Source organism: Neopsephotus bourkii, unplaced genomic scaffold (genome assembly GCF_033783945.1).
Source record: "Neopsephotus bourkii isolate Nb327-2 ecotype Australia unplaced genomic scaffold, CSIRO-AGI_Nbou_v1 NB_659, whole genome shotgun sequence".
Lineage (NCBI taxonomy): Eukaryota > Metazoa > Chordata > Aves > Psittaciformes > Psittacidae > Neopsephotus > Neopsephotus bourkii.
The window spans coordinates 5,971,468-5,999,270 of NW_026901158.1; the positions used below are offsets into that span (position 1 = coordinate 5,971,468).

General features: G+C 41.4%; 1 protein-coding gene across 10 annotated transcripts in view; it reads right to left on the reverse strand.

Annotated features, from left to right (window-relative positions):
* Positions 1-27,803, reverse strand: part of SPTAN1 (spectrin alpha, non-erythrocytic 1) — a 52,037-nt gene that overhangs the window by 12,230 nt on the left and 12,004 nt on the right. For 5 of the 10 annotated variants that reach the window (XM_061352855.1, XM_061352861.1, XM_061352853.1 and 2 more), the window contains exons 4-38: positions 27,633-27,773; positions 26,367-26,513; positions 25,628-25,761; positions 24,839-24,983; positions 24,589-24,743; positions 23,248-23,383; positions 22,594-22,695; positions 22,100-22,237; positions 21,575-21,685; positions 21,037-21,114; positions 20,709-20,864; positions 20,159-20,363; positions 19,848-20,029; positions 18,792-19,035; positions 18,354-18,476; positions 17,417-17,634; positions 16,576-16,668; positions 16,083-16,217; positions 15,515-15,663; positions 14,198-14,257; positions 11,785-11,983; positions 10,495-10,599; positions 9,725-9,745; positions 9,346-9,381; positions 7,517-7,564; positions 6,942-7,033; positions 4,638-4,782; positions 4,339-4,520; positions 4,054-4,153; positions 3,721-3,918; positions 3,452-3,598; positions 3,030-3,133; positions 2,730-2,892; positions 2,272-2,286; positions 349-480 (exon numbers count right to left, since the gene is read on the reverse strand). In XM_061352855.1, the coding sequence (XP_061208839.1) occupies positions 349-480; positions 2,272-2,286; positions 2,730-2,892; positions 3,030-3,133; positions 3,452-3,598; positions 3,721-3,918; positions 4,054-4,153; positions 4,339-4,520; positions 4,638-4,782; positions 6,942-7,033; positions 7,517-7,564; positions 9,346-9,381; positions 9,725-9,745; positions 10,495-10,599; positions 11,785-11,983; positions 14,198-14,257; positions 15,515-15,663; positions 16,083-16,217; positions 16,576-16,668; positions 17,417-17,634; positions 18,354-18,476; positions 18,792-19,035; positions 19,848-20,029; positions 20,159-20,363; positions 20,709-20,864; positions 21,037-21,114; positions 21,575-21,685; positions 22,100-22,237; positions 22,594-22,695; positions 23,248-23,383; positions 24,589-24,743; positions 24,839-24,983; positions 25,628-25,761; positions 26,367-26,513; positions 27,633-27,773 (4,539 nt within the window). The remainder of the gene's footprint in view (positions 1-348; positions 481-2,271; positions 2,287-2,729; positions 2,893-3,029; positions 3,134-3,451; positions 3,599-3,720; positions 3,919-4,053; positions 4,154-4,338; positions 4,521-4,637; positions 4,783-6,941; positions 7,034-7,516; positions 7,565-9,345; positions 9,382-9,724; positions 9,746-10,494; positions 10,600-11,784; positions 11,984-14,197; positions 14,258-15,514; positions 15,664-16,082; positions 16,218-16,575; positions 16,669-17,416; positions 17,635-18,353; positions 18,477-18,791; positions 19,036-19,847; positions 20,030-20,158; positions 20,364-20,708; positions 20,865-21,036; positions 21,115-21,574; positions 21,686-22,099; positions 22,238-22,593; positions 22,696-23,247; positions 23,384-24,588; positions 24,744-24,838; positions 24,984-25,627; positions 25,762-26,366; positions 26,514-27,632; positions 27,774-27,803) is intronic. The other 5 variants (XM_061352854.1, XM_061352860.1, XM_061352858.1 and 2 more) reach the window with 3 other exon arrangements.

Genomic DNA, 27,803 nt, shown 5'->3' on the forward strand with positions numbered 1-27,803 from the left:
CCCTAACAGGAAAGAATTTCTTCCTTATATCCAATCTAAACTTCCCCTGTTTAAGTTTTAACCCATTACCTCCTATCACTACAGTCCCTAATGAAGAGTCCCTCCCCAGCTTCCCTATAGGCCCCCTTCAGATACTGGAAGGCTGCTATGAGGTCTCTACATCCTCATGATTGATCAGAAAACTTCCCACCCTTGAGAACAAAGCAGAACGATTACCCTGAGTTCTACTGCAGAGCTGAAATAGAGAAGCTTCTATAAAACAAAATTTGGTTGAGGGACAATTATCCACAATTATCCAAACACTTCTCAAAGCAAACACTAAGCAAATCTTCTAAGACTTTTATTTACCTTCACAGCATCCTCGCTGCCAGCACATGCTCCTCTTTCAATCAATGAGTTCCCCATATCAATGACTCCACGGATCCGATCTGCATTGGCATGGAGCTCAGCTTCAAAGGCTTGGTGCTTCTGGTGCTTACTCTGAGCCAGACAAAAACAGAACTGTTGGAGACTGGACAAAGGGCTCCTAAATTGTTCTCATGGGTCGACAGGGCAGCATTAAGAGTTCTTGACATAAAGAGGCTTGTATAGAGCTTGATCTAAGGAAGTTTCCTGTCTCAGTAAGAATATTAACTGTTCACTAATATAGTAACTCTTGTTGATCTGAGTAACCACCAAACTTTTGACCTAGCAAAACTGTCAGTGAGCTGATACATAACTCGGACAACATCCATCTGCATTTTACAGATGCCCAGGCAATGTTCCTGCATTACACTTAGCTGTTAAGTGCACCTTTCCCATTTTCACTGCCATCACCCTTGAAAAGCAGCAACTGCACATACCCTAAGCAGAAGCACAGTTCATCATCCTTTCTACTTCTATAGTAATTCCACAAATTTCTGTTTCCCTTCCTAATCTTAGAATGGTTTGGGTTGGAAAGGCCATAAGATCACCTAGTTCCAACCCCCCTGCCATGGGTTACCTACAGGTAATGAAGACAAATGACCGCTGCACCCTGTCTGCTTTCTGCACAGTTTTGATATTAGTCCAAGTCATCCATGGCCACACTATATATTAAAATAATGATTTAACAGTCAAAAACCTCTATAAAAATAACTGAATTATTTGAGTTTTTCTCTACCAAGTTGAGAGCACCATGAGAACAACAGGAGCCTTAGTGTGGGAGGAAGTACGCAGTTATCTCTCATATATACATGATCCATCCACCCACCAGGAAGATAACAATAGCACAAAAATGCCAAGACAGAATTTACAAGTATTAACTGGAAATGCTAGTAACATTGGACACGGGGATACAATGCCCTGAGAGAATGGAATGAAAGGAAATGTTAGCTTAAAAATAAAAGATGGAAAATACTATAGCGCCAGCATGAGAAATTCTGCATGAACTGCTTTAGTTTGGGAACTAATAATCCTGAATGCTGATAGTATAAAAACATCCTTCAAAGCAAGATTTACCAACATGTAAAACTCAATTAAAAATCTGCCAATTGCATATCTCCACATAATGACCATGAAAAACAAATCCCAGACAAGCCTTTTTGGTTTAATATAAAATCATCAGTTTTTTCAACTAAGAAAAAGCAATAATGTACAACAGCCTGAAGTGGCAATGATGATGCCTTCCTTTCTTACTCGTTAGCTTCCCTGCTCTTTGTTCTGTTTTCTCCTTCAATGTATCCTCATTTTACTTCACTTCTTGCATTCCTACAAGTCCTGCCAGCCTTCCAGCTGGCACATCTTTTTCTGGAGTGTTCCTTCTGTACCATTCCCTTCTAATGCTACTGCTGTCTATCATTTTATTGAACCTCCCATCTTGAGCATTTGATTCTACAAAGGCAAGCTAACAGCTGGCATTATGCCATGTGTCAAATCATCAGTGCTGAAGATTCAGACAGGAGGATGATGGACCAAATAGGCAAATTTCTGAAAAAAGAGGATAGAAACCCATTTTTTTTTCTATGGGCTAACTGCTAAAAGCCCCAAATGCAAAATAAATTCAACAGATCATGCAGAACACCTGCAAAATGAATACAGAAATAAATGATGCTGAATAGGCATTAAGAAAAAGCCACACCCGTGACATGGAGACCAATAGCTGTACCTGGATGGAGGTCAAGAGCTAACAGAAAACAAAGAGATTGCATGAACTGATGAATGGAGCGACAGACTGCAACCAGACCTTGTGCTCACACGTAAGCTATACAAAGAAAACAAATTCACATACCAGGGCTAGTCCAAACTACTTACCAGCAGTTTGGAAAGCTATAAAACAGATTGAGAGAAGTAGTTCAGTGCATTCATACTACTTCATAAACCAGTATTAGAACATAAGAGGTAACTTTAAGTATTATTCCTTCATACTGAAAAATAAATGAGACTTCACAGACCCAAAACTCCATTTCCTTATTATCTAGATGCTAGGAAAAAGACAGAATAGCTCCAGGGTTTCTTCAGGGAACTTGCTGCTGCAGATACTCCATATCTTATTAATTACATGCATCAATAATTACCAAGTGAGCTCTATTTTGGGTCTGCTTTCATGCATAATGTAACTTCCATTTTCTCCCTGTTAAACAGACACCATGTCCAACACAGTCTATTATTCTGTTATTACTGAACAAGAACTTCAGAGCAAATTTTTTCAGAGTACTGCTTTGCAAAGCTCAAAATCACATTTTGATTTTTCAGCTGAGAACCATATTCACCTGGATGTTTGTGGGATCCTTATATGATTCATCGCTTGCAGTCTGGAGCTTTTCACTGATCCAAGCTTCTATTTCATCCACATCACGACTGAACTGCTGGAGTGTTTGAGACTCTCCCAGCTTTGACCTCTTTTCAATCATTTGAGCTTTTAGGCGAAGCCACCTGTATGCAATTACATACATGTGTTGAATGAAGAACCAGGGTTGCACACAGCATCATGTTCAACAGCTACAAAATGGTGCCAAAGAGCGTTCTCTCTCAGTCAGTATCTGCATCCCATCTCCCAGGGCAATACTGACCTGTCCAGAACCTCATTGCGTCTGTTAGCAATGACTCCTTTTGCATAATGATCAGCAGAGATCAACTGGTCGGCAAAAGATTGTAAGACAGCAATTTTCTCTTCCTATTAAAAACAGAAGCCACAAATTAAAACTGTGGTTCCTTAAAGTCAAGTGGTGGGCAGGGTCTGGAACAGAACAAGGCTTTCTTTTCTTGTTTCAAGATGGATTTACACAAATACCTGCCACTCCTCCTACACTGTTTGTAGGCAGTGAAACATTCTTATCTGCATCAGCTGCTTCTAAGCTTCTGCAGCAGATCTGAAATGGCTAAGTATTTAGAACTGAATTTTAGAAAGCACAGATGGTGGTAACTTCTTTTGCTAATAATCTGCATATGAAAAATTAAACTCTTTTCCCTTTTCTTCAGCTACACTCCTCACCTGGACATTGATTGCCTTATCAAAGTCTTCATGTTTCTTGATGAGTGCCTCCACACTGTCTAGGGAGTCTCCTTTATCTTCTGTATTGAGGAAAGCCTCTCTGGCAGCCATCCAGTTTTCAGCTTGCTCACAGTCTCGATGGAACAACTAGGGAGAAAAAACTCCAAAGCATGAGAAAGGCAGACCAACAGCACTGCTCATCACTACAAAAGAAGAAACTTTCTCAGGAAAGGAGGACTTCTTTTCCTTTTTGAAGTGCAGCAGAGTACCTGTAGTTCCAGACACTGGTCTAGCATCATTCTGCGCTGGACCCAGGCCTTCTCTAGGTCCGTCCGTTCTTGATCTAGAGTATCCAATTTCTCCTTGATCTCTGGGCTGGCATAGTGCCCATGTGCCAGAAGCTGTTGTCCAAACTGCTCAAATGCCTGGAAAGTGCCAGCCCTTGCATCGATTTCAGTGCGGTGTTCCTGAAAGGTACAGAGATGCGTTACCAAACAAACAGATGGCAGAGCTGGAACTAATCTATTTTTGGAACTCTAGATGCAAAGTGTCAGGAAAAGAAACATTTGTTGATTTTTAATATACACTTATCTTCCACATACCTGGTGCCTTTCCAGTAAAGCTTCAGCTCCAGTCACATCCTTTGCAAGTTCATCTGAGGAGACCAGACCCCGGATTCCATTGATCCAAGACATAAGGTCCCTGGGAACACACATTAGTAGAAAATTTTCCCTTCCCTCCATGGAAATAAGTCAGAACAGGGAAAACAGTCCTTTTTGGACACGCACCTCCCCTCCAAATACTCCTGTACAACAATAAGCCATATATACTTCACTAATAACATACCAGACAGACAAACTGGGGGAGAAGGGGAATAGCATCTTTACCTGAAGTCACTGAGGAATCGCTGCAGGTCATGAGAATCTCCAAGCTTCTCTTTGCGCTGGTCAGCACGTTTTCCAAGACTATTCCAAGCTTGATTCAACTCAGTACATTTTTCTTGGAGATCTTCAGCAGATTCCGGATGTGACTGGATCAGGCGCTGAGCAGTTTCCCCAAGAGAATTCACCTAGAATTAGAGAAAGGGAAATGAACACAACAAAGACAAAAAGGTTCCTTTCTATGGTTCAGTCATTTCTGCTAGATAAGAAGAATGCTTTTGGCTTTGTCTTCCTCATAATCCCACCTTGTCTCCCAGAGCTGCCAAGTCTCTCTCAAAGCCTTCATGTTTGCGCTGCAGAGCCTGCACGCTGGCCAAGTCGTGCCCATAGTTGTCTGTATTTAATGCTTGATTCTTCTCCTCTATCCATTCTTTTGTTTCATCAGCATCTCTGATTCGAGTGAAGGGAAGGCAAAAAGTGAATTAAACTGAAGGTTATACTAGGCATCTCTGATACCATGCATGATACCAGAAAAGCTCACATCATTAATGGCTCTATTAAGTTATTTCACAAGATGACACAAGTGAACTTTGGTGAAATAGAACAGCAGTCCAGACCTCCCAAGCCCACAGCAATTTCATGTTTTCATGCTAACAAATCTGCCTTTTTTTCCTAGGAAGAATATAAAGAATTCTTGTGGGACCACTGGTGGTCTAACTTCCACTGAACAAACTGGAGATTGATGTATGATTTGTTTAGCGTTGGTCCCACCACAAAATCAGCTAGGTTGGAAAAGACCTTTAAGATCATTGTTACCCCAGGACTGTCAAGCCCACCCCTAAGCGTGTCACTAAGGGCAAACTGCTCTCTCCTCATGATTTCCAGTCACAGCCACCCCCCATAATGGCCCACACTATATGGCTGCTGCCCCCACCCCTCATGGCCACCCCTCCTGTCCCCCCATGATCTCCCCTCATGGCTGCCCCTGCTCACCCCTCGTGATCTCCCCTCACCTTTCATGGCTCTCCCTGCTGTCCCCTCATCCCTCATGGCTGCCTCTCCTGTCCCCTCACTCCTCATGGCCAACCTCTCTCCCCCACTCATGACCGCATCACCTCTCCCCTCATGATCTTCCCTTCATGGCTGCCCCTGCTCTCCCCTCATCCCTCATGGCCACCTCTCCTGTCCCCTCACGATTTTCCCTCACCCCTTATGGCTGCCTCTCCTGTCTCCTTACCTGTCATGGCCACCCCTGCTCTCTCCTTCACGATCTCCTCTCACCCCTCATGATCTTCCCCTCATGGCCATCCCTCCTCTGCCTTTCATGATCTCCTCTCACCCCTCATGGCCACCCCTGCTCTCCCCTCACGATCTCCTCTCACCCCTCATGGCCACCCCTGCTCTCCCCTCACGATCTCCTCTCACGCCTCAAGGCCGCCCCTGCTCTCCCCTCACGATCTCCTCTCACCCCTCATGGCCGCCCCTGCTCTCCCCTCACAATCTCCTCTCACCCCTCATGGCTGCCCCTGCTCTCCCCTCACGATCTCCTCTCACCCCTCATGGCCACCCCTGCTCTCCCTTCACGATCTCCTCTCACCCCTCATGGCCGCCCCTGCTCTCCCCTCACAATCTCCTCTCACCCCTCATGGCTGCCCCTGCTCTCCCCTCACGATCTCCTCTCACCCCTCATGGCCGCCCCTGCTCTCCCTCACGATCTCCTCTCACCCCTCATGGCCGCCCCTGCTCTCCCCTCACGATCTCCTCTCACCCCTCATGGCTGCCCCTGCTCTCCCCTCACGATCTCCTCTCACCCCTCATGGCCGCCCCTGCTCTCCCCTCACGATCTCCTCTCACCCCTCATGGCCGCCCCTGCTCTCCCCTCACGATCTCCTCTCACCCCTCATGGCCGCCCCTGCTCTCCCCTCACGATCTCCTCTCATCCCTCATGGCCGCCCCTGCTCTCCCCTCACAATCTCCTCTCACCCCTCATGGCCGCCCCTGCTCTCCCCTCACGATCTCCTCTCACCCCTCATGGCCACCCCTGCTCTCCCCTCACGATCTCCTCTCACCCCTCATGGCCACCCCTGCTCTCCCCTCACGATCTCCTCTCACCCCTCATGGCCGCCCCTGCTCTCCCCTCACGATTTCCTCTCATCCCTCATGGCCGCCCCTGCTCTCCCCTCACGATCTCCTCTCACCCCTCATGGCCGCCCCTGCTCTCCCCTCATGATCTCCTCTCATCCCTCATGGCCGCCCCTGCTCTCCCCTCACAATCTCCTCTCACCCCTCATGGCCGCCCCTGCTCTCCCCTCATGATCTCCTCTCACCCCTCATGGCCACCCCTGCTCTCCCCTCACGATCTCCTCTCATGGCCACCCCTGCTCTCCCCTCATGATCTCCTCTCACCCCTCATGGCCGCCCCTGCTCTCCCCTCACGATCTCCTCTCATGGCCACCCCTGCTCTCCCCTCATGATCTCCTCTCTCCCCTCATGGCCACCCCTGCTCTTCCCTCACCATCTTCCCTCTCCTGCCAGCAGACACCCCTGCCATGCCCTGGCACTGGCACCATACTTAGGACTCTAATGCCTGTAAAGACCAAAGAGCTCACCTGTGGAACCTCTGCACCTCATGGGCACTGCCCAAGAGCTGGCTCCGCTCCTCCGCCAGCTGCTGCAGAGCTCTCCAGCGTTCATTCAGCTCCTGCAAGCAAAGCAGCCCCATGGACACTGCAGACTCTGCTGCAAACGTGCCGAGAACCCCTTCATCTGCACTCTCCATTTACAGTAAATAAACTTCATCAAGAAGTCAATGAGATAGGCAAGACTGACCTTTCACCTGACTATCAATAAGATAGCCAAGACTGGCTTTTCCCTACAGGTGAACGCTACTTTCTTCTGCTCAGTTCCAGAAGAACGTAGCCTAATTAAGTATTTTTAAGGGCTTCCCCTGAGATGTAAACCCAAATGATTTTATGCATATAAGATACTGATGTAACCTGAGAAGCAAATGCTGCCTATTCGTCATTGACAGCAAAGGCAATCAATGTTTCTGTCAATAGGCTGTCAATGCTTCTTTCAATAAGTTGATTCAAAAGGGTTTATAAAGAGTAATAAAAACTCTGGAAGGGGAGGGTAACAAACGTTCTCCACTTTAAAATCAGCTCAGAAAAAGCTGTATTATTACCTTGATCGAGTTAAAGGTTGCCACCGTGTGTACCATCAAACGTGCAGACTGTATGGAAAGGGAAGAAATAAAAAATGCAGCATTAAAGTCAACTCCAAGCAACTGGAGCAAAATCAGACTGAAAACTCCTTAAAAACCCATAGTAATTTGGCCTAGGTCAAAACTATACTGTAAAATATAAGCCTACAAACTGCAGGAAGAAAGAAACACCCTAGATTTTAAAGGTTTAGTGAAAACTGTTGAATTCTTTATGTTTTTTAAGATGAAAAGAGAAACAAACCGTAAGAAAATCAATACAATTGATTTACAAAAGCAACTAAGAATAATTAGCTGCAATACCAAAGGTACTCTATAGATCAGAGTAAGAATAGTTAGAAATCCACAACTGATTACTATGCTGTTAGTGTAAATAGAGAACAAAACAACAGTCTTAATATGGACAAGGAAGAGGACAATTTAAAGGCAGCACTCAGTGAGTGAATTAAACCCCAAGCTCTTAGCCATGGGAAAGGAAAAAAATATTACCACCCAAATGGTTTGGCTGTTGGCTGAGTTTTTAACAAAAATCAACTTAACAGTGAATTCAGATATTTTTAGAACATAATGAAAACTGGTGAAGGCTTATCAGAAAAATGACAACCAATTCTCTCCAACACGCAATCTACTTTTCTCACAGTGCTGCATTATTTCCAAAGCTCATCCCCTTGCAGATACACATACAGAAAAACTTAGTTTGCTAAGTTATTAGGGGACTCTTAGGAGTCAACATACACATGTACACCCTGTGTAGGAAAAAAACTAATTCAGAAAATCACCAATTCTTGCTGACATGGCTGCATTTTCTACAATGCTGTCAAAATATTGCACTTATCCGGTTTTCCCCACATTCCCACAGCTTAAAAGATGTACAAGCAGCTTTAAGTCTAACAGGGTGATGTAAGACATGAACCATGGGAATGAAATACTACAGAAAAGCACAATGTTGGATAGTGTTTAAGATACTGAAGATATTTCTGTGCATCAGCGAGTGACAGCTATTCTATTGTAAGCCATTAATGAATGGAGAAAGGCTTCTAGCTATCATAGAATATGAGCTAGAGATGAATAATGGAAGACAAATATACTGCTATACACATACAACATATTCCTTACTAAAGGAATATTGATATAAATGGCTTTGACTTTCAGGAATAAAAACATTTCTTTCTGCTCACTACATAAAGAAAGAACTCACGCTAAGCGAACAGGGACTATTGCGCATCTAGTGGCCATGTAACACCTAAAAACGTTGGTATAAAAACTGCAATCAGTTAAGCTCAAAACCAAATGGAGTTCTGCAGCAGAGGTAAAAAATGGACTGTTGGCAATTTCTATGGCTACGGAATACTACTGGAAACCTATCTCAGCTATTCTCATTGTCAGACCTGCAAATTGAGAGCTGACAGTCACTTCACTAGGGCTACATGGCTTTTATTTTTAAACCAAAGAGTACTACCTATGTGACATCTCTATATAGGTGAGAGAATTTGTGTGCAGGCTTAGGAAGGTGAACTCCTGCTGAATGCCTAAACTTCAGTAACACGCTTGTTGAAGCAAGCAAACAAAATGAAATCAAAGTCACTAACCCTAAATCAACCCCAATTCAAACACTTGCTGACACTAGGTCACCATTAAAATCACTTTGTCAACAGTCTTAAAAAGGGGAGGGAATTAGAAAAGGAAAAGAGAGGAAAAGAGGGTCTGTGAGAAGGTGTATGGTCTAAAAAAGATGATGTGCTGTACTTTTTCTTTTACTTCCCTCTTGTATGCTACTAAGTAATGACACCTACCTTCCAAGGAGAGGCTGTCTTAGAATCAGTTTCATCCTGTTTGAAAATGTGAAGAAACAGCTTTAAATAGGAAGCAAAATCTCAAAGACTTTTAGCATATTCTGATACTTTTTAAGTTCTCCACGTTCTTAACAAAGTAAATCTATTTCTACAGGTAGCTATTTGCATAATTTGGGGTTACCCTGCTCTGCACTGGTTTGTGATGTGGGGTAAGACATTCAGGAAATAAAGGGATCAAAGATAAGACAATCTTTTTATGTCCTTTCAAAGTCATTATTGAGTTCCTTCATGGAAATGAGCTACAAATATGGCTGAACTTCTACTTGTACATCCCAAACCTGTTCTAATTGCCACACCATCTCAAGAAATTAACACTTACCCTGGGCATACCATAGACCTCCTGCAAAGGAAAAAGGACAAACAGAAACAACTTGTTATTTTCTAATGGAAAGAAGTGTTTTTGAGAAAAGGAAGCCAGCAGGAGATATGCTTCCACCCTTCCACAAATTGGTTACCAGTGTGTCATTAAGCCAAATAGCGCTTGCACAACTAAACAGGTAGCAGAAATGAATTCGAGTACTCAGCCACCTACTGCAGCACATTGTCTTAGAGCTCAGCAAATAAACAGCAATTATTTATAACAGCACAAGTATGTGAAAAGCTAGCAAAAAAATAGGTTACTAAAAAAAAAAAAACCACCCCTCAAAACAGAAAACCCAACAAACCCCCTCCACTGTAAGTTGAGCTCTATTTTCTTTTTTGCCCACTGCACCACTTTTCCTGCTAATAAAGGCTGAAATTTCCGATTTCTATGAAACAAAGCTAATGCATGGATTCTCCATGACTTTTAGCATTATTTTAGAGCCTTTTTATTCTTCCAAGAAGAAAAATAAGCCTCTAAGTGGTGCAATTTGTTATAGCACTATTTGAAAATAAACAGTTTAAAGGGTACCCCTGTGGTGGCCACATTAAACAGCAGGCATTAAATATCCCTGGTTAGAATACCAATATTATCACACCAGTTGATAGAGATGATACAGATCAACAGCTAGAACCATGCAATGACACACAAAGCAGAAGACAACAGACAAATGGAAGAAAGTCTTGTGCTTCTCAAAAGGATTAGACTAAGGCAGAGAAAAAGTGGACCTGTTGCTGTACTGCTTGCACTTCATCTGCCATCAACCCTTCTGACTCCAGGTCATGTGCAACCTTGTTGATGTCCTTCAGACGTGACTCGTTAGCTTTTAAATCCTGCACAGGAGAGTAAAATATCAGAGCATTAACATGGTTTATAAACAGCAGGATTTCAGCAGGCCTGACCCTGACAGTCACCACTGAATATATAATGCATGAGAGCCCGCACCAAGAAACCCTGGCTGCCAGCACCAGGCATCAACACATTAAAGAAACTCACTGCCAGAGTTCTACATACACAGAGTTAATGAAATAATCAGGATTGGAGTACATTTTAAACTGCCAGGTATACAACATTACCACCACCATGAAGATCAAAAGCTAGTATCCCTATTACTGCATGAATTAGCTAAGAGCCAATTTAAAAAGTAATTTTACTATGACACTTAAATGCTTTCAGCCAAACAGACTGATACAGAGCTTTCTGTAAAGCAGAAAAGGAACTTGGTTAAAAAAAGCAGTAGTAGAGAACTTGTAATTAAATTCTAACAGGTGACAGATTCTACTTTCAACCATTAGCTTAATTTAAAAGAACCCAAACCTGTAACTGCTATCATCTTCTCACCTACAATAAAAGGTTGGCTCAAGTTAGCTAACTTTCAGGCTGTAAACATGGTAACGTCTACAAAACTGTCTTTTCAAATGTGTAAGGTCAGGCATCTTTGCATTTCAGAGCTCAGTATCTTATCAAAGTGGACAGAATAAATACATCTGCACAAGGAATTCTTTCCTATCTCATGCAAATAAAATAAATTAATAAAACCATAAATAAAACCCCAACTAGTGTTGCAAATATTGGGGGATAAAAAAAGCAAGCTGAAAGCCTACAAGCATTCTGAAGCACAGAATGATGTTTTTCTCATCTTGGGAGAAAAATGAACAGATGGAAATCAAAATGGATCTTTCCTTTCAACGAAAAGGAAGACTTAACCAAAGGTTATGCTTTACACAAAATGAAATTCCTCCAGATCTTGGCAGATTCTATATTTGAATGTTCTGAAAGAGAACTTCCAGTCCTCTGGGAGCTGTGAAGCATGTAGCAACCTGGAGACTGTAAGCAAACTGAAGACTTTTGAATGTGGAATTCTCTCTATCATCATAAAAGAAAACACATATATCTCCTTATTTCAATCAAAGTTATGTTTCCTTCTCAACTATTAAGGATTATCAGAGATATATGATCAGAAAACCTGACGGGAAAGGGCAAAACTAACATACCCATTAAGCATCATTACAACACACCTTCTGAAAATCATCAAACTTCTTCTGTAGCACCTCCACCTGCTCCAGATCAGCACCCACTTCCTCACTTGTGAGAGCAGCTTCCTTCTCATTGATCCACTGCTGAAGCTCATTGGCTTCACGGAAAAGCATGAACTTTTTGCAGCTTTTTTCCAGCATGCCTTTCCGCTTTTCTCCCAGCTCAAGAAGAGAGTGATACCTGGAACAAGCAGAAAAGGAAAGTGTGGGCAGGTTACAGTGAGCAGAGTCACAGTAAGTTACCAAGTACTGGTCTTACCAGAGATGTGGGAAATCCCTGCAATCTACACTTGTACAGTATGTTCTACTTGTACATAGGTGGATGTAAACTGTATGTGTCTCTCCTCTACATGGATGTGCACACCAAAATGAAATCTTCCACATGCAACACTTCACTGGGTAAAAACAAACCCAAATCAAAGCTGAGGTCAGGATAGGTTCTCAAGCTACAACAGCACTGCAGTGCAGGAATGGCTCCATACGTCTTGCTTTACAAGAGGTATTTCCCTATAGTATGTCAAGTTTGCTATTAAATCATTAAAATCCACTACCTCCCAGCTTTTGGACATAAATGTTTCATCTAGCCATTATTCATTGCAAAATTTGCTGAATATTTTTTAAAAGGTATTCTTTTCTTGATAACACGACTACATTAAACTGGAAATCCATGAAACTCATTTCACATACACTGTTTTTATACCGGTGGAATTCCCAACATCATCAGTGAAATTACTTCTCATTTACATGAGAATAAATGCAAAGTAAAACCTCTAAAATGTATAAATTGGCTTGAAGAGGCAAATAAACCTCAAAAGAGCAGTCAATGTTTTAAAACCACAAGAAAACCAGACTCCTCTTTGAGTCCTGGCAACCAGCTAAATACAGAGGATCCATCCTACAAGACCTTTCCCCAGCTATTGCTGAATAAAAGCCAACAGAAGCTTTAGTCATTGGTACTGAATTACAGATTTCTTCAGCAATGCATAATGCTTGTTTTTAAAGAACCTGCATTCAGAAAAGCCACATCCATTCTTACTCCTACCCTATTTTAAGTACTCTGGAAGATGAGATATTCTGGATGCATCTGGGTGGCTTTTTATATCCTCCATCAGATTGCACGCTGTTCGACTACAGTGATCAACAGCAGCAACTGATTCACATTATTAAGGCATGAAGATATTCATTTTGGTGTTATTAAATCAAATAATGGATGACACTGCTGAGATACCTGCAGGAGCCTCAAGTTGGGAAAGGGCAGCCCTATAATGTTTTCATTTCCCAACTTGGAGCACAGAGGCAAACACTGAGCAGTTACACCTCCCAGCGTGAAGAGTTCAATGATGTAGCATTTTCCTAGCAAGTAACTCAGAGAGGACAAAGTCTGTTAAAGAAAATCCTTGATACCCTGGGCTGTAATGTCTACACATCAAGCTGATAATCAACTCTAAGTCTTTCATGGAAGCAGCGACTTTGCAGTCTCCTGCCTACCCTGGTTTAAGACTGAACAGAATGGAACTAGGAATCTTTTGTATTAGGTTTGAATAGCAACATCCTACCCTGACTTGAGGAAAACCCTGTTTTGAAGCCTGCCCTAACTGCAGATGTTTGCCTCAGCATACAATTTTAGATATTAAATACTTGTGAAGCTCATAGAGGATCTAGGGCAAAATTCCTTTAGAAGCAGACCTCACCTCAAAGCTGCTTTGCAACACTTCAGAGATTAACATAATACTTTCCCTTCTGATCCTCAAGAAACACATTCCCTATGAAAAGTCTGCCAGGCACAGCTGATGAACACCACTGCTTTGGATCTCCCAGCAACTTCCAAGACTCACAACACAAACTTGGTATTTTTTCAGGAGATATGAGCACAAGTTTGAAAATTAAATTACTGTCATAATAAAACCCAGTCATCCTATGTAAATAAACTAATGCTTTTGGATTATTCAGCATGTTATTTTATACAATAAACTAGGGCAGCTCCGCCCTTTCCAAGCTCTAAGACACTCATGTGATGAAACACTTCATGTATATATATTATATATACATAACAAACTAGTATTCTGTCTGCACCTCAGAGAAGAGATTATTTTTTTTAAAGAGAACAGTCTAGGTATCACTAAAGCCTCATTTGGTAAGCAAAATCAGCATAATGGAAAACAATATCAATCCATTCAGCAGCACAGAGGTGACCAACAACATAAGCAGCTGGCTGGGTATCTGGCTATAAAGAACACGTACCATGACACTCATCTACACTGAAACCAATTCACATCACAAATTGCTTCCTTTATGTCTCTTTGGAGCAGCTTTCCCAAAGAAATAAACAAACAAAGGAGAATGGACAGTGACAGTATGGAGACAGCATGGTTTAGAAAGGACTAATCCTACTCACAGTTCTTCGACCTGTTTCATACGCAGAGATACACTGCCGACTTCCTTAGTTATAAGAGTCCTGCACAGACAGAGGGAGCACAGCAAATGCATGCAAAAAATTAGTCAGATTAACAAAAATAATGAAAGCAGCAGCTCCATCCATGGGTTGTCTGTGGTAGGAGATGGTTAAGAGTTCACATTTAAATGGAGAAAATTAGGTGTCATTCAGAAGCAAACAAAGCAAATAAGACCAGGAGTACAATTCACATAAGGAAACTTCAACAATACAGTGCAACTCTCTCTATAAGGTCTCCTCATTTCCTGGTCATTGTGCCATGCAACTGTAGACTAAAACAGTGGCCTCCTCTCCTTGGCTCTAAAATATGGAACCCCTGTTGTAGTTCTTAAAAGCAGCATGAAAATCCATAGAGAAAATTACACATTATTAAAATCCTGAGTAATGTGTCAGTTTTCCAGCATCCTTTCTTCTCACTGGTACAAGCTTTTTGCTTTTTAATTCTAGAGCTAAAGGAAGTTATTACTGTATGTCACTGTAATAACTGGTGACTCAAAACAAGTGAGTGGGAAGATATTCTCATGTAGAATGACAGCATAGCTGTGCAAACAGATGGGAGTATGCGTAAAACTTTCAGCTTTGGCTTCCAAATGGCTTGATAAGATGAGCCAGTAGCTCACAGCTATCACCCACAGCCCTTGCTTGCACTAATCTCTAACTACCATGTGCTTTAGGAGGGCATTACCAAGCAGTCACACAGCCTTCTCTATTTGCAATGGCACGTTCCTCAAAAAGGAGGGGACACTTTTTAGCCCATAATGGCACAACATTTCGGGAGCACAAGTAATGAGCTAGCACCAAAGAAGTCACAGCTCCTAAGGAGGTCACCTCCAGAGGCAGCCCTGTATAGGGAGGGCACTGTACTTCATGAAACCAAATTTAAGAAAGCTTTTCAGAACAGATCAAACATTAAGAAGTGACAATTACAAATACAAGAGCTGCTTAGGACAGATACAACTCACAAACAAGTTTTAAGTTGTTAAGTACAACAACAAAAGGAACACAAAATACTGAGGTCAGACAGCAAGTTGAGCTCTAGTGTCATGAGTTTTACAGTTAAAAAATGTGAAAAGCAGTAAGAAAATTTAGAATAGGAATAAAATGACTGAATATGGTGCCCTGGTAAAGAAGCCAATTGTTCTGCTCCAATTAATTACTCCCTAGTGTAACAGGCAGCAACCTCAGCTTCTGGCATATGTGAGGCAACGGCCAAGCCAGCAAATGCTGAATGGGTGTCATATGTCATCAGTTAAATCTTACTGGTTGTCAATTTGCTCCTGTCGCAATGCTATGCTGCCCTGCTCTTCCAGGAGATTCTCTCGGGATGCAGATTGGGCAGGATCCAGTTTTTTCACATAGGCAGCTGGTACAAATCCCTGACGGTCATTAACTTCCACCTTCCACCAGTCCTGGAAAGAAAAAAAACCCAAAATGACCACTAAACCAGTGATGCTCCCAACGGTTTGCTCTTTTGATGGAGACTGTTTCAAACAATTTCCTGAAGACACCTATTTGTTAGCTTCCATGTCTCCCCTTGTGTCGGTCAAAAATTCCTCAACAATAGGAAAACAAGTTTTCTGACAGACACATGCCCTACAACAGATGTTGTTTATCTGACTTGGAAGCTATAGAGGAGTCATGAGAATGAGCTGAAGAGGTATGCTGAAGCACTGAAAGGGAACAGGGACTAAACATGCAAATTCTTTTAACTTCTTTGAACGCTCTTTTTAACAAGACAAACCCAAAAGAAGCCCAAAACACGCTCCGCAGAGCACACAACCCCAAGTGAGCCAAGCAGCTTAACAACAACCAGAAGGCAAGAGTGTACCTTGTTGGTGCTGTTGAGTAAGGTGAGGATATCTCCCTTTTTCATAGTCACCTCCCGAGGACTCTTCTCTTGGTAATCATAGAGTGCCAGAACAAGCTCTTTTCCAGTTTCATCATCTGTGGGAGCAACTTGTTGCTAACGAAGAAGAAGCACAAGAAAAATGAGTTATTCCATGTTTATGACAATCAATGTAGTTGTCCTAACAGCCTTAGTTAAAGCTACTGTAATGCCTTAAAATTATTCCTGTTGAAACAAATGCAGATAGACTTAGCTGAGGTGCTGTCTGGGCTCAAACTCTGAAAACCACATTACACTGTCTTCTTCTGAGGCAACACAGCTGTCTGTTATAATTATAAAAACAGACCACTAATTCTTTTGAGAAAATCAAGTACAGTCTGCAATAGGTTCTCAAAAACAACAACTGTTATTAGGCTTTGTCTTTACCTTTTGCTGACCCAAGAATTTCAGCAACATGATTAGCATCTTTCCTTACCCTGCATGACTGGGCCTGTTCCCTTAAAGCCTGTATACTACTGCCGTAAGCAGAAAGATCAGACATCAAAGCTTCATGTTTCTTCAGAAGAGCCTGAAAGTGAAAGACAAAAACAACATGTACACCATTTTACAAATACCTCTCTGCTTAAAATACATACTTTGGCTCCATACACAGGGAATGTGGGTTTTTCAGAGCTGCCAGTCTTGTGACTCTCATGAGAATAACCACTTCTATTTATTCACAGTCTAGATAGTGCTCTAAATGCTTCTGGTGCTTTCACTCTACCTTATCTCAGAAACATTCTTTTGTTCTGACCAGGAATACCAAGCATCACGCTGGAAATAGTGTTAAGTTTGAAAGTATGCCTTTAAACTGCACTTCAATTTGATGAGCTGTCAGTCAGCAGTGTCTGGGATGTCGTGTTTGACTGCAGAATGACACTAGGAAAATAACTCTAGACAAAACATTACTTCCAGAGCAATGAACTATTAAAAAACAGACTCATACTGAAATGCAACATCACATAAAGAATTTGCTGACATTAGGCTCGTTATACTTTATCAAAACCAAGCAAAAAAACCCTGTAAAAGAGCTGATGCAAAGTAAATGTAAAGTTTCCTCACAACTGATTTAATATACTGAAGAGGAAAATTTCATGTACACTAATGAAGACACAGGGAAAACTACCATCTTTTGATTCAGAGCCAAAATTCAGCTTGATGCAAGAGTCTTCTGCCATTTTTTTGTACGAATCTCAAAACCAGCAGAACTCATTTTTTTACCACTGGACAAATCCTTGCTGTGTTTATGCAAAACAGATTCAAACAATCTCAAATACCTCAGCAGAGTCTTCATCTTTTCCATAGTCTGTACTGCCTACAATGGGCTCCTTTTCCCGCATCCAGGATTCCGCCTCATTAGCATCAGCAAAGTACTGCTGAGCTTGCAGGGAATCCTCTAGGTCTTGTCGACGTTGAGATGCTTTAGCTTTCAGTGAGTCCCACTTCTGGTTTAGCTCGTTCAGTTTGATTTTCACATCCTCAGCTGCAAAATGTCCTATGCAACAGAAGGAGAGGGAACTGAAGATTACCTGTACTTCTTGGAAGTCACAGAAATTAGACCCATTTAAACCTACATAGCCTATTCTGCCTAGAATAATGAAAGCACAACTCAGCTTGTTCTTTTGCCTTAAGACTGGAAAACATTGTACCTGTCAATCAAGCTGTACTAGGAACATTTGAATCACTCTAAACCAAACAAGCCACATCATAATATTTCTTCTCAGTGATACAACACAAAAGGCCACCTTTTTCCAGTGGCAGAGTTTTGGCAGCAAACAAATTTTATTTCAGACAGCATTCTGAATCCTGGAATCGGGGAATTTGAGTAATCTGGTGTTAAGAACACCCAGTTAGAAATAAAGATGCCTACTATTTAAAAGCAGGAATAACTCGTCTTTGTGAAGGATTCTCTCTCACCTCATGACTATGTATCTCTGATATAAGCCTTTAAAAATGGAGACTAAATATCATAGGCACAAAGGTGCTGAATACAGGCATCACACGTGCCCGTCAAGAGCAAATGCATGTCTGTGAAAATCATGACAGGTTCCCATCAAGGAATCTAGTTTTAGGTTGAAGAATGAGCAGAAATTCATCCTGCCAGCAGGTATCTGGATAAAAACAGGCACTGATCCTTAACCATGCAGGACCAAAGTCCAGTATTAAGACTTTTGGATTTGTGAAAGAGGAGGAGTTAAAACCACTGAGACGTACCCTCTTCAACCATAGCATTTCCCTTCTGTGTGACTGCTTTAATGCGAGGCTCATGGCCTGCAATTTCTGCCTGCAAAGCCTGGTGCTTCTTTAGCAGATTCTGGACACCAATTAAGTCTTTGCCTGAAAGAAAGAAAACAGTTCATCAGCTCATTCTGGGACATTAACCAAAAGTGCCAAGGCAGCTACAACCAGCACTAGACAACTCGCAGAGTAAGTGCTATCGCAATGAAGACAGAGCACTGAAAACTGCTACCCATTCAAATTTTAGAAGTAATGTAACAGTTAAAGAACCATGGGTGATGGCAAATCTGCAACTCCAGGCAATGGCAATTACAATACATGTTTCAGAAATTTCTAGGGAATCTTCCATAAAGAGACAGATTATAACAGAGCAATCTTGTCACTGAAATCCTGGAGATACCAGGATGGACCAACCTCGGTTTGTTGAAGCTGCAATGGGTTCTTTTTCCCTAATCCAGGTCTCTTCATCCTCAATGTCACGGAAGAGCTGTTGCAGGCGAAGAGAATCTGCAAGTTTCTGCTTTCGAGCTACCATAGGATCCTTCAGAGCTTCATAACGAGCTACTAAAGCTTCTTGCTTCTTCTTGATATTGTCAGCATCAAAGTGCCCAGCATCCTGGAACTGGCGTGCCTGGATGGTAATGCCATCTATGCGATCCTAAAATTAACCCAGCAATAACATTATGTCAGGGTTTCTCTAAGATGGCTGCAGCAACTGTAAATATTTTCAGGTCTAAGTAAGTTATCTTGTGACAGAAGAAGAGAACTTCAGCTGCATGCTGCCAGTGCAATCATTTTGGTGATGAGACCCCGGATAATATTCAATGTTATGCAAATGCAATCGGTTTCAGTTTGTCAATTTCATAAAATAAAGGTTCTTGAAGTTACATTAACCTTACAGATGTGCTACTCTACACAAGCCATTTCTCAATTGTTAGAGCAATTAACTGGCAGCTCCACTTGTGGAAAGCCAGATTTTGTTGACTGTCTTGCTGTGGATTTAATTCCCCTAAAAGATCACCAGCAAACGAAGGAAACATTTGCTGTGAAGTGCTGTATTTCAAAACTGATCTGTTCTCCCTCCTCTTCCATTTCTTAAAGCTATAATGAAAACAAACCGAACAAGAATAAGCTGTTTGCAAATGGACAGTCTAAGACAGAATTATTTCCTGTGCAATGCACAGCACATCATTTTAAGTTGATATTCACAGCACAAAACAATGCTGTGCTGTCAGCAGCAACCAAAATGGAATCATTTTCCTTTTTCAAAAGCTTATTTTTGTCAAAGGCACAAGGATACTGCTCTTAGAGACATACATTTATGTTTCAGTTCAAAATTATTTTTGATAAATAAGCTGTAAAGCCCAAAGCTACAAAATTCATGACAATCCAGACCTGCTAAGGTCTCTGGAGTGAGCACTTCTGAGTGAGGAAATCTGAAATGACAAGAAGAAAAATGATTTCCCCTACCTGATGGGCAGCAACATCTGCCTCTAGCAGGGCATGTTTCTTCTGAAGATTCTGCACATTAGTAAGGTCTTTTCCATAATCATCAGAAGCCAAGTGCCCCTCCACTTCATACAGCCACAGCTCAATGTCTTCCACATTGCGATTAAACTGCTGCTGTTGATTGGCTTCACGCAGTTTTATACCTGACCGAGACAGAGCAGCAAGAGGAAAAAATGACTTATGGTTTCCACTTCATTTAACTCCCTTCCTGTCTTCTCCCAGATAAACTCTCTAGCAAAAGAATTAGCCATATTCTTCTGAGCAAGTCGTACCTTTGAGTTCAGTGGCCTCCAGAAGCTTTTTCCACAAGCTGATAACTTCATTCATGCGAGCTGCCACTTCATCAGATGCGTAGTGATTGACATCTATCAACTTCTGGCCAGCTTTCTCCAGTGCATCAATACGACTCTGATTAGCAGAAAGCTCTGCTTCAAAAGCCTGATGTTTCTGAACTTTACCTTGCAAGTTTGATGGGTCCTACAGATGAAGAAAGAAAAGAACCCTTCAGTCCAAAATTAGTATCTATAGGTCTCTGAAGAACTTTAAAATTAGAGTACACTCATTTACATGCCAAGATATTGCCAGAGGATTTGGTGCCAAAAGTATGCCTAAATCAGAACACTTAAGCTGTCCAATAAGCATGATTACAGCATGATGGGAAAATCCCCCTTGGGGTCAGGGAGAAATCACAGCTTCTTCTGTTGCCATTAATACTGCCTACTACAGCAACGTTTTGGCTGACATTGCTTCATGTCATTAGGCTGATTATATTAAGCCTGGTATAGCCTTAAAACGACTCTTAACATTTGTCTTTGTGTCTACCTTATATGCCTCATCTGTTGCGGTTTTCATTTTTTCATTAACCCAACTCTTCAACTCATCAGAGTCTCGGAAGAACTGCTGCAGGTGGAAGGAATCTGCCAGCTGAGCACGGCGGTACATGGCTCTCTCATGAAGGGCATTGCGGCGGCTCAGGAGCTGAAACAGAAGAAGTAAAGGTTTAAAGGTTTTTAAATCCTTAAGAACCATCACTCATACTTTTTTGAGAGCTCTGCTCTATTTGTTGTTGTGTACCGCAGTCATAACATTTAAAATAATAAAGAAAACTATGATATGAAGTCTAGAGTACAAATGCATTTTAGATACTTACAGCATCTCTGCGTGTAGCAACATCATCCATGGCATAATGGTTATTCTGAATCAATTTAGTAGCAAACTCATCTAAGGCCTAAAGAGAAAATAGGTTTCCATTTATTTGGTGTAATACACATTGTTAGTGCACATTTAGTTAGTAGTTTAGTTCTCAAAGGTTTATCACTGTAAAACTAACAAAACCCCATTCAGATAGCATTGTTATACCCTTCTTTATGTGTACCATCATCTTACATGTGGACGAATGCAGATTTTGACAAATCTTCATCCACATGTGTGCTGGTATGATATGCAAGCAGTGGGTTCCGAAGCTCCCTGAGGCAGCAATCAAGCCCTATCCTGTCTTTTCCACTACTTCCCATTTTAGAGACACTACACACAATTTAGAGATAATACATCCCACACAACAGTGGATCATCCTACAGAGCAAGCCCCATCCTCCTCTGTCATTCTCCAGCAGTGTCTCCTCCCCAGGCAACAAATTCACTTGTTTTATTTCTTGCCCATTTAGTGATCACCTAATGTAAATGTCTTACTGTGATTTTCTCCTCTTGGGCACTTAGGGATTTCTCAAAGTCTTCATGCTTCTTTAGAAGAGCTTCCACACTATCCAGAGAATCACCAAGGTCTTCATTTAGAAGAAATGCCTGAAGTCAGGAAACAAACACATTTTTATGTTTCCATGCTCAGCTGCTCTAAGTCAGCTCAAGCAGCATCACTGATGTTGAGAAGTAAAGGATGATATATTGGGATAGTGCTCCCTGTATGCCTCTAACAGGTTCCGAATAATTCTTTTAGCTTGTTATTCAACCAGCACTTTACAAGAGTTAACGTACACAAAAGCAATCTCAAGCCAACTTGTCACAACAGTTAAAACATTAGATGGAAACAATCATTGTAGCAGCTGGGGCAGTCAGATAAATAACTCCGCACAGCACCCTGCTCCCTAGTGCATGTTTAGTGGCAGTCACTCCACCCATAAACCAATTGTTTTAAGTCTACAGACACAGACTTGAAATGAAAATCAACCTTATCCGGAGAGTTCAAAGATGTGCACTCACTTCTTGCTTGCTCATCCAGTTGTCAACTTGTTCAGTATCTCTGTAGAAAAGCTGCAAGTCCATGCACTGCTCGTACTGTTGCCTGCGAAGCTCCCATAGCTCTAGCAGGGCAGATCTTTCATCCGAGAGGATGGTCAGCTAATGGATTGGGAAGAGGAATACAGAACAGTTTTACCTAACAGTTTGGTTCATTTCTACCACAATGTAAAGTCAAGTTGTGACTCTAAAAAAGTGGTTTAACACCAGACTGAAAATGATCTCCTGTGTAAAGAATCCTCCTATTACTGAGAGCATCATCCTTACATAGGGCAAGCCTTTTGTTAATTTATCAAGCTTGAATACTGGCTACAACTTTCTGACTTCAGCCAGAAACCTCTCCTTTTCCAAACTGCATCTACAGAGAGATATTTAATGGGCAATCACACTTTTTGACCACAGACCTATTTGTAAGAGAAGCTCTTAAATTCTTCCTGGAGCTCTTGCTCTCAACTTACCTTTTCTTTAACTTCATCGGAAGCATAATGCCCAGCAGCAAGCAAAGCCTGGCCAGACTCATCAGCAGATTTGAAGCTGTCTTCATGGGCATCAATTTCTCCCTATGAAAGGGGACAAGAATGAGCTGTTACCAGAATTTGTCTTGGAATAGTGTCAGAATATGAAAACTGCTATTGAAAATAAGACAGAGACAACTGTAAGGACACCTGAATGATAAACCTTAAGCTATCTTTAAATACATTACCCTTAACAGGAAAACTAAAATGAAATGTACTACCTTACAGTGCAGGTAAGTATAAATTCATGTGTTGAAATGAAACTAAAGGTTAATTTTAAGCTGCACTCTTTCTGCTTACTTATAGCAATTCCTCATGATGGAGAACTAAACCTGTCATTAGCCTGAATTACTGCTATCACATCTGATTTTTAATGAAATATTATCACAAGCATTCTTAAATATTTATTAATATATATCTACTATTGAGAAACAAAGTAAAAACGTGAAATCAGGACAGCCATCTCATACCGTGTTAGTTGCCTGATCAAAGGATTCTGGTGATACAACATCAGCAGTTCTGACTCAGAGACTGTGACAGACATACAGACCAGCTACTGAAGGCTGCTGACTGGATTTGGCTGTACAGCCATTGTACCTTGTGTTCCTGATGTCTGTCTAGAAGGGCTTCTGCTCCAGCGACATCATTGGCAAGTTCATCAGCGTTTATCAGAGCCTTCATCTCAGTCACCCAGCTGGTGAGGTCTCGGAAGTCCGCAAGAAAGCGCTGCAGCCTTAGGAAGGCACAATGAAAAATGGTTTGGAATAATTAAGTTTTGCAATGTTTCTCCATCCTTACTCCACAGAAGGTGTTACAAACATAAAAGCTGTTCCTCAGATAGAACAAAACAATACCAATTCACAGTCGGAATATTAAGTAACTAAATGTGCTCTCCATCAAAGAAATAAACCTTTTATAGGTTGAAAAAAAGTATGTTCAAAATCAATTTCTCAAAGACATGTTTTACATATAACCTATCAAAGTAAAAGGAATATTCGTGACTACAAGCCTGCATGTTGAAGACAACAAGGCAGGTCTCCAGCAGAGCGTTTAAAGGTAGCCCACGGACTGCTTGTCACAATCATAACAGTGTGGGGTGCAGACTGACAGAAAGCTTCAGCTGCACATGCCTCAGCCTTAAAACAACAAGCAAATGAATTCTCAAATTCCTTTCAGCATGCCTGTAAGTTATTTGGCACATGCTTATCAGCAGAAGTGATCCGTTTGTTTCCCTTTCACATTTGCTGTTAATTGAGGTGAAGAGATTATGACAAGGAAGGCAAAGGAAAAAATTATTATTGTGTGAGTCTCCAGCACCATAAATCTTGCATCATGGGAAGGAGCAAACAGCAGAAAAACAAAACCAAGAAGGGTGCAAACTAACCACAAGATCAGGTTAAGTTTCTTTTTAGTGTGGCTTCTCAATAGCGAACTAAAGGACTGTGTTTCATAGACAGCCAGGCTTGTGTAGAAACAAGACTGGATGGAGACAAATCCCACAGCAACAAAACAACTGTCACAGAAACAGGTACTTCATTTTGTTGATGACAATACATCAAACAATAATCTTCACTGAGAATCGTAACAACTTCATCATGAACAGATTTGCAATATATGTATTAAAGCCACATTACGTTAAATGGCAGATACCAACTCAGATGGGGGAAAAAAGAAAACCAAACATCCTAAAACATCTATGTGTCTCTTTACATAATTAATCTACACCCAGAGAATGACTTAAAGCTGTACATATTTATCATCTATTTCTTTTACTACAAGAAGTTATTGTAAAATATAATTTGGTGAACAAAACTGCTTCTGAAAACACCAGAACCATTCCAAAATGTTGGAAACGGCATCCCTTTTTTCTCTTCCCAAGAGCATTCTGTCAAATTCAACTGAGGAAGAAAGGTCATTCCAGCATGACGGCGTTCCTACCTGTAGGAGTCATTAAGGCGAGCATGCCTCTCTGCTGCCAGAGTTCGGATCTGTTCCCAGTTGGCGATCAGCTCCTCCCGTTTCACTTGAATTTGAGAGGCATTTATTGGGTGAGACTGCTGCAAACGGTCAGCTTCTGCACAAAGGGCTTTAACCTAAAGCAGGTCACAAACAGTGAGTAAGCTTCTAGCCTTTTACAAGCAGCTTACTTCATACAAATTGTAGGTAAAAATGCATCTCGTGTGGGTACCTTATCTTCAAGAGCTGCAAGATCTCTCTCCAGGCCTTCATGCTTACGCAACAACGCCTGCACACTGGCAAGGTCTCTGCCAAAATCATCTGAGGCCATCAATTGCCCTTTCTCCTTAATCCAGCTGATTGTTTCATCCACATCCCTTCAAAACAAAGCACAAATTGAAAACAGTCTATCTTGTACAGAAAAGGGAAGAAAGCAGGATGTTTTCCTGCACATATGCTAGGAGTACTGGGAGAGACACCGCAGTCATCCCTTGAAAAAACCTGACTTTAAAAACCTCAACCCCCCTTGAAGTGTATTGGCAGCCATTCTTCAGATGGTGTCACCAGATGCAAGCAAGGAATTATAGCATTACTGAGCACCATCGCCTAGCAGGTACATTTCCCACTCCTGAGCTTTCTCCAACTTAGTAACAGCTAATCTCAAAATGCTGTAGATGGGGATGATCACAGCAAGACACTGTCCAAAGACCTCTGAGAACAACTGGACTGACATCCAGCTGACAATAAAACCTTTTAAGGCTCATCTAGGACAGAACTGGGGGGAAAAGCCCTCAGAGGAAAGGGAAGCAAAACTGCCAAGTGTTGAACAGCTAAATCAGAATGACTACTCTAAGGCAATTTTAGAGCAACAATGCCCTCATTCAACAAGTCATGAGGAAGAATAAAGCAAAACCATAACAGACAACAGTAGCTCTTCTCATACTACTGGATAGAGCTGAATGCCTCATTAAACATCCACACAAACGTTACATCACTTCAGCAGATCCAGCCAGGACCATACCTGTTAAAGCGTTGAACTTCAGCTGCCCCAAAGAGTTTTCCTTGCCTCTGAAGGGCAAGTCCCTTCAGACGCTGCCAGCTTGCGTTTACTTCATCCTGCTTGGATTTTATCAGTTCCTCTTCAGGGTGCTGTTCCTAGCAAGCAAAGGAAAAACGCTCTTTTCCCATGTTCTGTGGTTTTATCCATTGACAAAACCCGGAGACACCGCTGCTTTCAAGAGATCAATTTATCAATACTATTCTTGCCAGATGATCACTCAATTCAATAGCTTCCCTCAAGCCCCACTGTGTAAACATTCAATGCTCCTGTAGTAGTTCCCTATGTACTAATTAGTCAATGGGAAAAGGACTGTAAATACTATCTTTTTTTTTCCTGGAAAGCAGTACTTCCTGCCCTGTCTCCATCCTTGACCAAGTCCAGGTAACACACCAGAAGAGAAGATATGTTAATCCTGGCTATCCAAGGGAAACACATTTAACCCCAAATACAATTTCTTTGACTAATCACTATTCTCCATATTTTCAGGAACGTTCTCAACTGGGGCAGTTAAAGCTGTCAGGCAGAAGAATGAGTGAATCAAATGACCACCATTAAGACGGCCAAGTATCTTGGCACATGTAGAGTAAAGCTTAAAAGATCAGCTACCAACCCAGAGGGAATACAGAGGAAGTTGCAGACAAAGCTTATTGTGTTACATCAGACTTGCTGAAAGAGATTTTCAGCACACATTAATGTTTACCTGGATAAGTTTGCCAGCAAACTGGTTCACTTCATTTACTCTTTCCTCATGAGCTGCCAGGTCTGTCTGGAACTCTTCAAACTTCTTCTGCAAAACTTCAACGTGCTCTAAATCCTGCCCGAGTTCTTCTGAGGTCACTATTGCTTCCTAGAACATTGAGGAGAAAAAAAGCAAATGTCAGTATATCCTATGGGAAATCATGAGTGAAATGAGGAAGGAAACTGTTCTAATTTTCAGTAGGTCAAAGAGTTAGAATCAGTGCATTTAAAGGTGGTTTTAAAACTACAAAGTTTCCTCTGCTAAATTCCACTCCTCCCCTCAACATCTGTCCATTACTGCAGCAAACATGCAAGATCACTAAGGGTATTAGTTTTTCATCTTGCTTGTTCTTACTAATTTTTCAAGTTACTGAATATAATCAATTCTTCTATCCTAAGTGTTCTCTTCCGTCCATGATGATCTCTACTACAACAACCTAAATTAATGAAAGAAAATATACACAGAAAAAAAACATACTTTTAAAAGTACAAAATAACTGCCCGTGTTATTGTGGAGCACACAGTGATTAGAGCTTGATTACATTTTTAAGTCTGTTTATTAGCATTTGCTTTCAACTCCAGATGAAAAGTGCACCATCATATTCAGTAACAGTTAAGCAGTGTTTACAGTCTGAACCCACAGTGACACAAAATAACAAACCATCATTAAGAAAACCTCTATGATCATTTGTGGCTTTTCTTTTTCTTGATAGTGTGGTTTGTGGTCTGTTTCCTCAGAGTTCAAAGAATCCAGAGCCAACAGTTCTCCTGCAGCTCATGTCCTTACAATGAATATCTGAAGATATTCCAGCCATTAAGTAATTACATAGACACTACTTGCTGGTTGGGCTGGCTACTTTCTAGAACTGATCATTTAGAACATCTATAAAACACATTTGCTTTTACATGTTGTGTATTTCCTTTACAGGAAACCTGAATTTGATTACAAGGAGAAATATGAAGGTCTCCTCAAAGCAAAGAATTCATGTTTATCTATGCTTTCCTTCATGCAGGCTTCCTCTTAGTCCAGTACCTTGTTTTGTGGCTGCAAAAGAACACATAGCAGCTGGCATGCCTACTGCTTATGCAGTATGAATAAGCTAAGTAAAATGTACAGGTGCCTTTAAAAGCTTTCTTTGACTACCTGAACTCCAGCAGCTATACAGTGACAGACAAATTCCACACAAACACATCACATTTCACACACCAAAGGCAGGTAATAATATACCTTGTCATTGATCCAGTCCAAGACATCTTCACATTCACGTAAGTACTGCACCAGCTTCTGTGCTTGCAACAATTTGACTCCCTTCTCTCTCATCTTTTCCAACAGCAGTTCCCATAGTCGATGCAGCTCCTGCAGCCGAGTCTAGAACAATAGGATGTTGTTACTAAAATC